The following is a 16,695-nucleotide window of genomic DNA, read 5'->3' on the forward strand; positions in this document are numbered from 1 at the left end:
CGATCTTCGATTAAAATATTGGCAATATTGCTGAGAACGTCTTTATAACATCTTTATTTTTGGGTCGTAGGTTAATCAAGGATAAATTAAAAACTCAAATATTCTCATTCCCTCGATATATCGAATATTGTATATTTCACATGCATCGCATATATCGGTCGTACATATACATACTTAAGACGTAATGAAGATAGAAAATGATAAACCATAAAGAAATATTTCGATTTCAAGAATAGAATGAGAAATTCAATCTCAAAAAGAATTATATTATAAAATGTAAAAATAATATTAGTAAAAACTAACTTTGAAAAATTAACTTTGAAAAAAAAAGTTTTGTAATAATAACGTTATAATTTATGATCTAAATTATTTATTACATGCGTGCGAATATTTGATAAAACAATAAAAGTCTTCAATATGTACCTATATCGTTATAAACTACTATCTTTCAACATATTTGTTTAATGTACGTTCACCTTTATTCTACATTAATGGTTATATAATTATACTGTTTATTCTGTTATAATTATAATTATTATAATTATACGTTATTATGTGGTAATAAAATTCCAAATTCAATTTCTTGAGTTCCTAAAGTTCGGAGTTAATGGCGAAATGTGTGTTAATAGAGCGAATATCATGAATACGAGAGAAGAAAGTTTGGATTAAAGAAGTATTCCTTTTTATTGACGGCGCAACTAAAATTAATATGTAGTTGAGTACTTATAATCAAGTTAGCGCTTCCGGGTTTCAAAGAAAAGTTTCAATGGGAGATTGCTGGGATATGTTCGTACTTTACTTGCAGCGCGAGAGCCAATATTCCGGCGGCTAATGGGGCGGAAGCTGAAGTACCCGTGTGCCTAGTCGTGCAGGTGTTTCGTAGATCCGTTGTTGCCTACGCAGTGCAAAGGAAAGTTATTAAATTATTCGGGCTTTTCGTAATATGAATCTTTTCTTTCATTATCAGATATTTATCTTTTCGTTCGATTCCAAAGGAGATGTTAAAAATTCGAAATTGAGGTAATTGAGAAAATCGCTAAATAGATTACTATACCATCAGTAAAAGCATATGACATTTTAATTCTGGTACATTTATGATTACAGCAACAGTTCTTGTTTTAGATAAGAATAATATACTTTCCTTACTTTGCAAATACGTAAAGAGAAAATTAAGAAAAAACATACATGTGTGATTAAGATATTAAGATATTGCGCGCCTTGTAAATGTTTTATATGTTTTTATTAATAAAGCAAATTGAAATTGACAAATTATCAGCTATCTTTTTTTAATTCAACTAAAGCCCTTTGCACAATAGGCGATAGCGATAGCGATAGCGACAGCGACAAAGGTGCCGACAAAGCTGTAGCTACACCTTTGTCGCTGTCGCTGTCGCTATCGCTATCGCTATCGCCTATTGTGCAAGGGGCTTAACACACCGAGGGAAATACTTACTATCATCTGATCATAATACGCGCCGCTGCTGTACGTCGTAGCGAGAGTAGCAGGACATCTTTCCCCATACCAAGGAAATCTTCCGGTTTGACTGGCTGATCCGACAGCCACGGTGTATATGCTCCCAACGTATCCGTCACATCCGCAGTCATCCGATTTAGAGCCACCGTTCCCAGAAGCCCATACATAAATGTTACCTTTGCCTTTACGACCCTGTCAAATATTCAGGTATTAATATTTGCACAAGCAATGTCAAAGCAAAATTAAATTACGAAGTAATAAAATTTTCATGTTACGTTGAAATATCGAATTGTAAAAATAATTTACTCGGGCATATAACAATTCACCAACAAACTAAAAGATAAATAAAAGAGAAAATTATTATATATTCAAAAATTGCTGCGTCATTTAGAAAATATGCTATAGTTTCGCAGAAAGAAAGATGCTGTTGCATAAAAGATGTCGCTATAAAATATGCACAAGTAAATCGAGCCTTTCTCTCTAGTCGTTGTTACACTCTTTTCGTCCATATTTAATTCTCAAAAAGAAATGAGAAGAGAACACTTTATAAACGCAAGTGTCTTGCTAGCGTCTCTTTGTGAGCTTCGGAATTAATGTCTGCGCCGATAATATTAAAGCTGACACATTTTTGGAATCAAAACGGATTTATACTAAGGTAACAAAATCTTCGATAAAAGTTGGGACACGCAATAACTTTCGAGTCTCATATTATACATTTATGAGATTAAATTATTCTCAAATCTTTTTTCGTCACACCTTCCTAATCATCTTTAATTTCAGTCAAACTTTCGAGTGTTAAATAATGAGTTAATAAATATTTTTGAGTTAATAATTTTTACAGGAATTTATTAATTAAAAAATAAACTTAATTATCGCGAGACATAATTTACTTTACCGGACATTCACGTAGAGTACGCAGTCCGCAGGTAACTAAGTACTGTAAAAAATTACGGGCAGTAGAGGGATAAGTTTGTAACAAGTAAAAAAGCGGAGAAGAAAAACAGTTTAGATTTTTTTACTGTTTGAAAAAATAATCAACAAGTAATGTATCACCGTGGAAAACGCGATTAAAGTTTAACTACACCGAGTTAAGCTTAGTCGGTGTTAAAAGCTTGTTTAAACGTTAAATGACCAGAAAATCTGTTTCACTCTGACGTAAAGTCAACCCATTCGTAATCCTATTAAAGAGACTTTTGAGTACAAAGCTCATAACCTTCTCTCTTTCTTTTCAGAAATGTTACCAGAAACAGAAAATAAATATTATATTTGATAAAAACTGAAATATATATATATATATATATATATTTATATTTTTATATATATATATATATATATATATATATATAATTATCGCAAAAATTTCGCCGCATTTTTAAAAGTTATCGATAATAACAGGATCATGGCAAAGTATAGTTTTGCCTTTAGGATAATCTATTATTTGTTTCAATCCTAAACCTCAATCTAAATTACTGCAGTTATAAACTTTCTTCTATATATTAAAGACAAATATATTTTAATTTTACAGATATTGTTTATTATATATATTAGTAGATAATTTGGTGGCAAACTGACTTCTGTTACGCCACGTTCGAGCGCTTCGACAGCGAGTCTACCAGGTGCCTCTAAACTTTTTCCATCGTCCGCCGGTCCCCATGAAGCTGTGTAGACATCAATAAGTCCCGATTTGAATCCCAGAGCTTCACCTTCCACACGGTCGTTCACCAGGCCATCGAGGAGCTTGATGCCACCGACGGAAGCCTCGAAGGCGACACCGACGCCACACTTTTGGTTGTTGGCCTCCATCGCTATTTCGCCAGCACATCTGGTGCCGTGACCGTTCATCCCTGAGGAGTAGTTGAATTTGTAATACGATCGTGAAACAGTAATGTTCAATCGGGGTCGGCGATGCCGGCCAAAGTACGTCGTGCACGAGGCGAGGAATCAAATAATAGGAACATCTACGTGGGAGGTCTTAAGATTTCACTCTGTAATATACCGCATTACTCGATCGACTTTGAAATTCAGAATACAACGTACGTAATTTCACGCGGACGATATAACATCCATTGATAAACATGCAAGCATTATGCCTCGGACGTAAGTTATATAAAAAAAAAAAAAATAAAATAAAATACTTTCCACACGTATTTTATTACAAGTGAAGTCTGCAGAGTATCCTAAACCTATTGTGTTCCCTTGTATCTATAAAAATTGTTTTTAGAAATATAGAGATTGTTCTCTAGAGAGAAAAGAATTTGATGGAAAAAATATTTTTTAAATAACGCTAGTCAAGTAATTTATTATCAACGTTTATTTTGTTTAATGTTCAGCAATCGAAGTTAGATCGCTTGCGTTTTGCATAAATGATTTTACCCTGATGTAGAGCTACATTTAATACATAATTAGATTGTAAATCTGTGAATGGATTGATTTGCGAACGAAGCGACTAACCATATTCGATCCGATTTCACGCGAATTTCATTAATATTGACACGTTAATTATAGTCAAACGTTAACACTTTTATCAGCGAGTGAATTATTTATTAGACCATATTGACTGATCTTTCACGTCGTTACTACATTATTCGAATGACCGAGTTACAAATACTTCCATCTTGTGTTTTAACATTTATAAAAATATGATACGTGATAAATAATATTACGTAAAAATATAACAATTCTATATAAAAAATACAAACTATTTCTTTGAAATATATAGTATTTTCGTAAATTATTTTTAATAATTAAAATTGAATTTACAAAATAATATTATACGTTTTGTAGATAATATTTTCACATTTTTGTTTTATTATTATACATATCATGTATATCCGTATAACATTAAAAAAATATATATATATGTATTATTATGTAATATTATATGTAATGCAAGGGAGTAGAAGAGTAGAAATTTTCGAGAGATCAGAAAAATTACTTTTTACCATCAAAAACGCTTATGTCGCGCTAAAAATTACACCATAACTCAGAATTCACCAAAAGTTGATAATATTAGCACATAAAGACGCATTTACAGTAGAAAAGGCAAGTTTCTACGATAGATTTAAATTGGCATGAAAAGCCTAGTGTCAAGTTTGCCCCGGTCTCCCCTATATACACATACACAGATATTGTATATACTATAAGAATTAAATTATATATTTTATAAGCGATATGACAAACTTTTCTGTTAAAAAAAACTGTTATACTTTTAAATTAGTCATTTAAATTTCTTTTATATTTATTCTGCTGGTCAACTCTAGCCAGATTTAATATAAAAGAATATTAATTATAAATGATAATCTGATTTTCGACAGATATATCAAGACATAAATAATTTCAAATATAAAAACAAAACCAATGTTAAGTTAGCAATTGGAGGTAATAACTCTATACACATAGGTTAAAATTGGAAAAATAAATAGTCTAGATTATGCGAATAGCGCTAAATTTGTAAAGCTTTAAAATAGCAAAGTTTTCTGCAAGCGAGTTTTCAACTAATTTCGCTACCAACTGGTTTATGTACCTATAGTGATTTAAGTGCATTACTAAATGCTCTGAATGCATTTTACTTGATGTTTCATAAGCTATTTCAAGCGAGCTATTACGCTTTCGTGATTTAAATTACATAAACATTTTAAATTTAGTTTAAACAAGCATGCAAAATATATACTTCAACAAAAATATTATTTTATTAATATAACTTTATAACTATATATTATATACAGTGTATTATATATTTATAGAAAAATTTAATGAATAGAAATTACCTGACACATCGTATCTTGGAAAAGGATCATCATCGCCTTCATTTATGTCATAACTAATAGCCGCATCCTAATTTTAAATGTTATAATTATAGATAGAATTAATGTAACATACATATTATAGTAATACCATTTTCTCGTTATTTGTCAAAAATAATTCTTTATATTTTACTTTAAATGTTAAATTAATTGTAAAGACATATAATATCAATTTATATAAAGATATAACATTTAATTTTAGATACAATATGGGTATGATTTGCATATAATATATCTGAATATCTAAATATAATGATAGCTTATAATAAAATACGTATAACATAAATATAAAAACAAAATAATTTTTTTTGTTTAAAATAAATTCTTAAGTTACTTGTTTCGTCATCTATGAAGCGAGCACGAAAGTTTTAAGTAACTGTTACATACATAATTGTTCCGCAGGTCATCATGAGTGTACTCTAAACCATCGTCGAGAACAGCAATCTTCACTCCCCGACCAGTTATCCCCAGTCGATAGAGAGGCAGAACGTTTAAGTCGAGCTTCGGCAAAGCTTTATTCGTCCTCGTATCTTGCTACGGCGGTTGATAAAGAGAATTCGTTAAAAATAAAAAGTGAGAAAAACACAATATGATATATGAGCCCCTAAAAAACCAAATTACTCAACTTCATGAAGCGGAGAAAGAGAGAAAGTTGATGAAATTATAAACTAATCATTTACGAAAAGTGAAGTTAATCAGCTTTGGCTTCTGAGAGGCTCATGTATAAGTCGCTGTCAAGTCAGTGTACATTTAATTATTGGAAACATACTACTCGATGTACACTTCTATTACGCGTTTTGTATAAATAATAAATAATAAATAATAAATAATAAATAATAAATAATAAATAAAATAAAATATATTAGTTATGCAAACCTACAAAACTATTAACTGTATTTATTTGTACTGTTGCTTACAGGTTCTGCTTTTTTGGATTTTTTCTTATAACTTTCCTATAACTTTTATGAAGTGACTTTCTTCGGGTTCACTCGTATGGATGTATCAAAATAGACTAGATTTTTAAAATATTTTGAAATTGACATTTGTGTATAATATTTATAATTCTGGAATTATATTAATGATAAAAAAGTAATACATGGGCAATATATGTACCTTTTATACATTAATTAAAGATTTGTTAAAATTATTTTCATCTTAAATCTTTTTTGTTACGAATCCGCATTGCATAATCTAGTACCAGAGTATTATTTACTGAAATATTACAGAAAACTGCATAAATGTTATAAAATATTATTACCAGATACCATTCCTGATCCCAAAGTTCATCGTTGAATATCCGTTTGCGGACATCAGCAACATGATTCTCGCTATTAATGGCATTTGATGCATCTCCGTATATGTTTAGTTGTACACGTTTTTCTCGCGTCAATGGTTTTTCAGATTCCAAATCGGCTAATGAGACATAATCGCGTTTAAGTCGTTTTACGGTTTTCTGCTGATCCGCCCAGATGATCTTTCCTCGATAAAACGCAAATTATGTTAAGAAGATTGCCTCTATCTTTTATAATTTTGCATTTATACAACTGTATTTGTTGTTGCAAACCTTATTACTAATATTATTTTTATTTATGCAGATATATTATTAATTTATTAACTTAAGAAAATTATTTATAGAAATTATTAATTTTTTACAAAGCTCCGTTACAGAATCCTCTCTATAGAACGTTATTTGAAATCATAAAATAAAGTGTAAAAGTGTTACCTTAGAGTTTGCATTAAGAGCCTTCGTCAAGCGAATATTTCCCCTTTTCTTTTGGCTCGGATTATCATCCTTAAGCCATATATATGTGTCCTTGAATCCGAGAACCTGGAATGAAGGGATCCATTACATGTAAATTTATCAAGCGAGCCCCAATGATACTGGTTGCATATTTAATGAACTTGAAGTCGGATTAAGCCTTTATTTAAATTTTTGCTTAAATAAGTGTTAAAACTCCGTCCTTCCATCTGTTCTCTTTTCGCAGCTCATCCTTTTTCCTCGGTGTTCATCAGCATAGATTAATACTATGATATATTTGGTCTACACTGTCTATAGAATCGGCGGATATGTACCGTTTATATACATAAATTTTAAGTTTCTTCGCAATTTGACACATTCTCTCTTCATTAATTATATAACTTTATAGAGAGATGTACTTATTGTTAGTAATATAATTAAAGAGAATTGTTTATATAAATACAGCTAATTTTTTTAAAATATAAATAAATATATTATTAATATTATTTTTACATTTATATTAAACAATTTAATTATAGAAATAGAAAATGTGTTAAAATTAACGAGTAACACAAAGAAAAGTGGGCTTTGAAAGTCCACGCATGTGAAACGCAAGAAACGCATGTGCGTTAGCTGGTGCATGAGTTAACGTTAGGTAACATTTAGTTTAAATTAATTATTGAGTAATAACTAAAATGTAATAACTGAGAGCACTCATACACACTCTTATATAACTATAAGAAATGTACAAAACACGTCAGATATATAAACTGGAAGTCATATCCAAAGCCGCAAGGCACGGATTAAGAAATGAATAATAAAATAATAATAACGTTAGGTAACATTTAATTAATAATTTAATACGAATTATAAGACGATTTATAATTTGTATTAAATTATTAATTAAATGTTACATCACATTAACTTACGCATAATTAATCACATTTGACTCTCAAAGCCCTACTTTCCCTTGTTACTCATTAATTTTAATATTGAGAGTCTTTAGTTAATCAATCATTTATCTAAAAATATTGAAGCATTTTACGGTTATAGAACGCTTGTGATAGGCAAAAAATAAATATTATCAGATTTATTTAAATTAAAAGTTTACATTTTAAATTAAAAAGAAGAGAAGTTAATGCACCATTGTGTAAAATCGACACGTTCAATACGTGAATTAAATGACTTCTTCGAACGTTCATCAACATCACACGATCACACCTCTATCTCATGCGCGTCGACGCAACAACCCTTCGTTGACGCTTAGGGTGAGGGTAAAACTAGACGTCCCGACGTCCGCGCCCTTTAAACGGATGAAAGGGACGCTGCGATCAGGATAGCATACGAAAGCAGTTGGTAGATCGAGCGACTCTTTTGGGGGGAACCATCGAAAGTCTAAATAGGGTATCGTAACGTTATTATTATCCATGGTGTCACGTGGCCGGTTTGCCTTCGTTTTTATATGGCATCCGCATGCGATGTTCCGCATGGCGTAAAGCAATATATGACAGAGACTGAGCGAGGAAAAGAGTGTTGGAGGGGGAGACCACCTGGTAGGAAACTGGATGTCGTTTGTGCAAGGGGGAAAGGCTATGATATTTCCGTAACGCATCAGGCACGTGCCGTTTATTTCGAAATACCTCCTAACTGTCCGATCTACAGCTCCTGGTAATTGTCGATATACGTTATTCTTTTTTACATGAGATTGCGTATTGGCATTTATATCGCAAATTGGTTTGAGCGATGTTACAGTAGCATTTTGATACGTGTATCTATTCTGCACAAATTGCAGTTTCAATTTGACAGTTGGACAATGTAAAAAAAATGAATTAATTCATTACCTACAAAAGTAATAGTTCTAAATAAGTTGTAAATTTAAAATGCTATATGTAATTATTATTTTTAATACTAATTACTTTTAATTTTTAGCTATATTTCTGTGGTTATAAGATTGTTTAATTATTCCTTTAAAATATTATTTAATATTAAATTTGTATTTTATATACATAATTAATAACAAAATAATTACAAAATAAATTGTTAAACGTTTTGATATGTTTGCAATGATTTAGTTAGGTATATCTCTTTTTATAAGAATTCATAATTAATTAATTGCTATCTTTACAGTATATTATTTTACATTTTATATTTTATTAATTCTAGTAATTGTGACAGATCGACAACAGTGATTTCTTTCGTGTATTGTGTTTTTCATGGATATAGATAATACTAAGCGCAATCAAACTCCGCGGCAGAGATCCAAGGAAATTCAGGGCACTGGGATTATAAAACAATAATCCTTTCGTCTGCTATCCTCTTAATCCCATACAACATGCGCAAAAATCCTTTAATCCACTATCCATCATATCTGTTGTGCATCCGATTGGAAGGAATAAATTTGATCGTCAAAATGCTTCACTGAACTCGCTGATAAACTACTGAATATCCGGCGGGATACACTTTTCAATACAGCGGTGTAATAAATGTTGCACGTTTGCGTATCCATGATCATCACGTATGCCACGCACGCCGCATTAAGCATTTAGGATTTTACATCGCGACTCATGGATCGATCGGAAATCTTTCTACCCTCCGCAAACACAGATCTACAAATGTAAACTATATATGAATTTAATATATTAAATGATGGCGTACGGAACAATTTACCGAAAGGGAGGTTTATTAACATTTTCTCGAATAGCTTAATTAACTAAAGAAAAGAGAGATATTATATTATAATATAAGATTATCACAAATGAATAGAGATATATCATCTACAGTCGGGCTAGTATTTCTTGTAACTTATAATTAAACTATAAATATTTGTGTGAATTTATATACTTTTTCCGCTTAAATTGCGCGCTAGTTATTTGACAGCCTTGGAACATAGTTATTTGTTAGAACAGTAAATTCAATATATTTAGGTCGATAATCAATTTAACTTTTGCAATCACTGTAAAGAATTTAGTGCAAAAAACTCCAGCCAAGGGTGCACGTGCTTATTAGCATACTTATTAGCATTAAAAAGTTAAATCGATTATCGATTTAAGTATGTTGAATTTATTTCCAACGAATAATTATGTTTCAAGATCGACAAATAATTGGCGCGCAGTTTAAATGGAAAAAAGTATATAAATTCACGTAAATATTAACAGGTATAAAAAACCAGTCTTACTGTAAATGACATATCTCTATTTACTTGTGAGAATCACTTATCGGTCAACGATTTACTTATTATTAATATAAGATTCAATTAATTATAATAATGTTTTTTTATTTGTAAAAAGCTTATATTAATTGTGACTTTTTCTTATTTCTGTTACGATGCTTGCTGTGGAAAATCAAATTTATTAAACAATATATTTTTTTAATTTGACATTAATTGTCGTTTATTTCACTGATAAAGCAAAGTCATGTTCTGTGCAAGATATCTCGTGAACGGATTTTGAAGTAAGTTTTAAAACAACTGATAATAAAATTCCGCAGGAACTTCTACTTCATGAGTACGTGTTCCGTTGTGAAAGGGGTTAATTCCGGAAATCTTGCGGTTCGATATAGCTTCCGCAAACTTCTCCGACGTCGAATTCTTAAGGAGGTTCGCGATCGGCACGTGAGCATTTCCGACCCTTTTACCGAGCGGCGACTTCAAGGTCGCCGCTTTTAACGCGGAACAGCGTTTGGGTAGATAGGGCACGTGCTTTCGAGGTGTCACACGGGTGCTTCTCTTAAATTCCACGTAGGAACGCTTCAAACTCGAATTCGTCGACTACGTGATAATGGCCCTTTCCTCTTTCCTCGTAATCGGTAAGCACAGCGGTCGGGGAGAATTCGGCGGTTGTACGGGACGTGTACGTGAGAAGCACGAAGAGAAAATCGGGGACGGTCATTACTTCGCAATCAGCGAGCGACGAGGCGAATATTACGGTTATTACCGAGTATTACCGTGATATCGCGATGTTAATCTGATACGAAATGGGTTTCCTTAGTAACATTAAACCGTAAATGTACATATCCGTTTTTCCTTAAATAAACGTAAACTAACTCAATTTCGCTTAAGTGATTTTTCTTCAACAATCCAAATAAACATATAATAATTAAACTAAGCAAGTGTCGTATTCTAAACTTGATGAAGTAAAAGAAGTGAATTTTTAGCTTCAATTTTGAAACTATATAAGCCTTTGAAAATAAAGGGTCTTTTGCGAATTAATATTTAGAGGCATATAAACAGATTATCAACATTATTTTAATTTAGTGGGAAATTGTGACATAAAATAATTTTTAACAATTTTCCTTCAAGAAAGAATTGATTTTAGATATACCTATCTCATATAAACGACAACTTTATTATTTGCTAATTCTGGATCAATGTTTTGTACGTATAAAAATAATATTAATCTATTCAAATTGTAAAAATTGATTTTATGCGTAATTCAATTCAATGTTTACAATTTAAACTCCTAATTTCACATTATTGTATTATATTGTCCTGGTAAACAGATATTATTCGCTAATTGGTAAAGTTTCGCTTAATTGCATCTTACTTGACTTCCTCGCCATTTAATGATTCCTAATACATATAACAGCTCTCGGAAAAGGATTATGCTATTCTGTACATTTTCTATTCCATCGTCTTAAGCTCGCGCGAAGACGATGGTTTCGAAGTTTAAGCATCATCACACTACCAATAGTAGTATTTTCCGCGTGTGCGAAGGTGCTCGTGAGAAATATCTTCGTGCACGTAAAAGGGAAGAAATAGATAGAGGCGAGAAATCAGTGCCGGTCATTACTTCGCGATCAACGGACGATCCGTCTTATCGGTATTCAGATTGCGCTTTCCGACTGCTGAGAGGGATGTCTCGTATTCGGTATAGATACAGGAAAATCTGCGAATTGACGGTCCAAGTCGCTTATAACCCCCTCCGGGCGAATATTGGGCGTGGAGTGTGGGTAAAGATGAGAGAAATGGGAAGAGGAAAGGGCGCACGCAGAGAAAGAGAGGGAGAGGGGAGAGAGAGAGAGAGAGAGAGAGAGAGAGAGAGAGAGAGAGAGAGAGAGAGAGAGAGAGAGAGAGAGAGAGAGAGAGAGAGAGAGAGAGAGAGAGAGAGAGAGAGAGAGAGAGAGAGAGAGAGAGACAAAGTATTTTCGCAGTCCATTTGTTTTGATCGGATTTCCAACTGTCTCTCGTAATCCCGCACCCGTAAGCTCCCGCAGGCGTCGTCAGTTTCCAATGAAAACCCTAACGTCTCTATCCTCTTCCGCCCTACCCAGCCTTGCCCGCTCTATAGCAACCCTCGTCGTCGTTTCCCGACCACACCTTCGTCCCTGTCTCTCGAATTCCTTTGAACATTCTCCGCGTTCTCCGTGTATTCTGCGTACACGAATGTGTGTATGCGTACGGTTATTACGGGGTGTCATAGGCGACAAGTGTTCTTTCCAAACTTTTTACAGGCTCTTGATCTGCCAAGCCATCATATGGAGTTTTTGAAAACAGGAGTCGATATTTTTTTCTTAAAAGAAACATCCCATAAACAATGAATTATAAACTATAAAAATAAAATGCTTTTTCTGGAAAGCTTAAAAAATGTAGATATCAATCAATGATATCATATTCTTCATTTAATTTTAAGTAGGCTATAATTTAACAGATTTGTAAAACTGCTCAAATAATTTATGAATAAAAAATGATGCAACTTATGTATAATTAGAGATTTATCTGAGAGTGCATGTAGTTTTAATGTCGAGGTATCAATAATTCCTAAATTAAAGCGGTTGAAAGACATAAATGATCTACGATTCTTGTTTCTCATGAAATTTTAAATATATTTTATTATACTAGAATTTTTAATTTGTAGTTTACTTGTTAAGATATCTAATATTAAAAAATTGTAAAGGGGATAATATCTAATCGTACTTCGTTTTAAATTTTCTTAATAAAGCTTGCTCCTTTTGCTTAAGCGTGTTCAAAAGAAGCAATTTCCATCAAATTGATCAATATATTCTTACTTCAATTTTCATATATATATATATATATATATATATATATATATATATGTTCACTTTGAATATTTTACAGAATACTTTATTTATTTATTCGTAAAAGAATTTATTAATAACTTATAAGAATATTTTTTAATAGATAAAATTGTAGCGTTTAAAAGGATTTTTGCTAAAATAAATAAGATAAATACAGTTAATATAAAATATAGGTCAACAATCGCACAAAGCGCACGTGAAAGCTCCATGTGTATGCGTGACAATCTTCAGATATTGCATTTAGTACATGTTTCGTCTTATGTAAGCCGTATATGTGAATGCTGACGTATGTATCGCATGCATGATTATGTACGCGACACGTGTATTTACTGCTCATATTACATAAGCGATTGGTACATAGTCGTTGTCACTATGCTACCGGAAGCAAACGGGAGTAGATACGAGTGTACAGGAAATCCGGTTTTTTGACTGCAACTACAAATAATTTCTTTTTTTCTCTGTATAGCTTTTATATGTAATAAAATCGAGTGTTCGATATGTTTTTATATAAAAGAAATAGCTCGATCACGGTTTTTGTTGCGAGATCATTTTCTAATCCTTTTTCTGTATGTTTTATATTTAGAAATTTTGTTAACATATAATTTTTTCGTTATATTTGTCTACACATTTTTGTGTAGACTTTGTGAGACGTAACAAAAAAGTTCATTACTTTTCTATAAATTAAAGCAATATGAATTGATAATATTCACAACACTTAAATTTGAAACATACCTATTATTTACTTATCTGCGTTAACTGCAAGAGAAATGTCATGCATTTTTTTAGCAGTTACTGGACAGTTATATTAACTTCTGTCTAATAACTGAGAAGTAAAACTACTTGGGATTCCAATCAAGATGTAACGCTTTTCCTTCAGTTACTGCGCACAAAAGATGCGCAAAATCTGAACTCATTTACTGAACAATAACAGGACAGTAAATGAACAATTCAATTGCTTAATAAGCAAACCTACTGATCAAGAAATGGACAGTTTTGCCTTAGTAATATTTTATTGCTAAATGTAAAATTTTGAGGTTAATGAGAGTCATAATGCAGGAAATCTTTCATGCGTAATATATATTATACTAAAAGTAGCAGTATATAAAACATATTTATATTATACCGAAGATGTTTTGCAGTATGACACTTTCATTGACCTTATTTTTATATTCGGATTACATATATCATGAACACCTTTACATTTTTCTTCAAAAATTTTATTTTTAAGGATTAGTTTTATAAGTTTTACTTTTTATATCATTAATATTATTATTATCAGAATATTTTGCTCACTTCCAATCATAGCCTTATTAGTTGTCATTTCTGATACTGAATTATTCAGTTTTACCCTATCAAGTTCTTGTCCATTTCCTACGCAGTATTGTTACACTAATGAGAATGCAGTAATACTATAGACAGTAACTGGAAGGGTGTCTAGGAAAACTGCATACATTTCTACCAGGGTGACTTGAAAATATTAATATATATGTATGTACCTATATGCATATATAAATATTAATAATGCATATATATATATATATATATATATATATATATATATAATATTTAAAATATACATCTCATTAATATAATAACACGTGAATTAAAAAAAAGAAATTTGGGTTGATCTGTCAAATATCTTTCATTTTGCGAGACTACTTGGGCTACAAAGCTTTAGATTTCGAAATGCTAGACCGCAGCGTGGAATTTTTCTTAACAGCTGAACATATTGTGAGTGGCGACCCATGACACTCTGATGTATGTATTACTTGGGATTACGCGATGTCTGGCACTTCTGGACTGCAAATTCAATTACATGCATTGAATTCAGCGGAGGGTAGAAGTTCTCAACGATCTACAAGTTCACGTGCAGGTTCCCAAACTGGCAGTACTCACACTTTAGGCAAGCGTTTATACAGCCACGGTGATATGTAACAGTAAACACCTAAACTGACAATGATACCCTAAACTTTGTTGTGCATGCACAAACAAACGACCACATTGTTATCAGAGTCTTTGCAATTTAGTATTTTAGAGAAAACGCACGGATAATAACCTCCTTTATGCTCTGTGTTAAATTCGAAATTGTTTCTACTCAAAGCAAAAAGAATCGGAAATAAGTGAGTTTCTATATTTCTGTGTGGTTATGGATTTTAACATGTTTAAATTGTAAGAAATAAATGTATTTAATTTAATCGCGTTCCGAAATCATACAGGATTCGAATTTATAGAGTGTATAGTAAATGGTTAACATATTTTAACATTCGGAGAAACACGTTGCAAAGAGAGAAGTAGCTATAATCTTGTATATATTTATGTGCTTTTCGAAGGATATCTGCATGAGAGAGTGTTGAGCATTTTGAAGAGCAACGATGAGAAATGCAAAGAGGCAGTGAAAGTTGGCAATCTTTACAATAGCTGAACTGTAGCAAGCGTATATATAAGCAAAGAGAAATTGCATTAATGTGTTTGACCTTTGAAACTTCATCGTATTGAAGTCGATGTCAAAGTTAAAGTTTTAATTGAAATCAACGCTGTAGCCAGCATCACGTGAATTTGATCAAAGAGTTCCAACTAGTTCTATACAGTCGATTGTTTTGAATCGATTAACGTTATATTGATTATATATTCTAACCCTATGCCCAAAACAAAAAGTTAGCAACTGTATGCATTGCAAACAAGAAAATAGTTGTGCAATAGCAACAAAATAACTACCTACAGAGATTTGCTTGATAAATGTCTCGTCGATATTTACTGATTACTTTTAGAATTAATTTATAATGTTATAAATAAAATAAGTATAATGCATGTTACAATTATAATTCAGATCCATAAAAGTCGCTGATTAGAAATTATAAATTATATAGGTAATTTAGTTTAAAAGAAAATTCAATGAAATAAGAATATAAACAAAATGAGTCTTTAGTTTTTGACATTTTCGAAACTCTTGCAATTTTTGAAATAAATGACTGATATATAAATAAAATAAAATAAAAAATATATACCTATATTAAATAAAATATTTAATTTTATAAGATTGTGTCTAACTAATCATGTCTATAAATATACCAAATTTTGGTGCGACTGTATCTAAGTTACACGAGCTGTAACTTGTACAAATTACGCGAAATTATATTACAGTGATTTACGCTCTATCAAATATTTATTATCAGCCGGAATATTGGCGTGGGTTAATTCTTAATTCCGCATTGAGATTAAATCTTTTTCGGAAAACCGAAGGGAGGAAGCTAACGGAAAGGCAACACACTCCGAACAGTAAATTGCTGTGACGATTTGTCAACGGACATAACTTCACGGGAAGTTCATTACAGTGTTCAGCAGGACGCCACGTCGTTTATTTCAATTATTGACAAACGCTGAATCAACGAACTACCGTATTGGTAATTTCCGATAATTTACAAACGTACATCATTAATATTCGCGTTAGAGATGTTGCGTAAAAATAACATTATTACAAACAATTAATCCGTGCGGATCACAAACTGGTTTTAATATATGTTTGTGCCTAACAAGTTATTTTTCATATTACGAACATGATAACTGCTATATAGATTTTTAGTTTGCCAATTCTCTTAACCTTAGCTAGCCACACTTATTTTCGAGTCCTTAATTCGCTACACTCTAGT

At 31.6% G+C, this 16,695-nt stretch overlaps 1 protein-coding gene across 6 annotated transcripts in view; it reads right to left on the minus strand.

The window, feature by feature from the left end:
* Positions 1-16,695, minus strand: part of LOC139813261 (neuroendocrine convertase 1) — a 52,512-nt gene that overhangs the window by 6,773 nt on the left and 29,044 nt on the right. For 5 of the 6 annotated variants that reach the window (XM_071778641.1, XM_071778642.1, XM_071778640.1 and 2 more), the window contains 7 exons: positions 7,001-7,105; positions 6,536-6,751; positions 5,665-5,811; positions 5,242-5,308; positions 3,047-3,318; positions 1,454-1,666; positions 795-895 (listed from right to left, as the gene is read on the minus strand). In XM_071778641.1, coding sequence (XP_071634742.1) covers positions 795-895; positions 1,454-1,666; positions 3,047-3,318; positions 5,242-5,308; positions 5,665-5,811; positions 6,536-6,751; positions 7,001-7,105 — 1,121 coding nt within the window. The remainder of the gene's footprint in view (positions 1-794; positions 896-1,453; positions 1,667-3,046; positions 3,319-5,241; positions 5,309-5,664; positions 5,812-6,535; positions 6,752-7,000; positions 7,106-16,695) is intronic. The other variant, XM_071778643.1, reaches the window with a different exon arrangement.

This window comes from Temnothorax longispinosus, chromosome 5 (genome assembly GCF_030848805.1).
Source record: "Temnothorax longispinosus isolate EJ_2023e chromosome 5, Tlon_JGU_v1, whole genome shotgun sequence".
Classification (NCBI taxonomy): domain Eukaryota; kingdom Metazoa; phylum Arthropoda; class Insecta; order Hymenoptera; family Formicidae; genus Temnothorax; species Temnothorax longispinosus.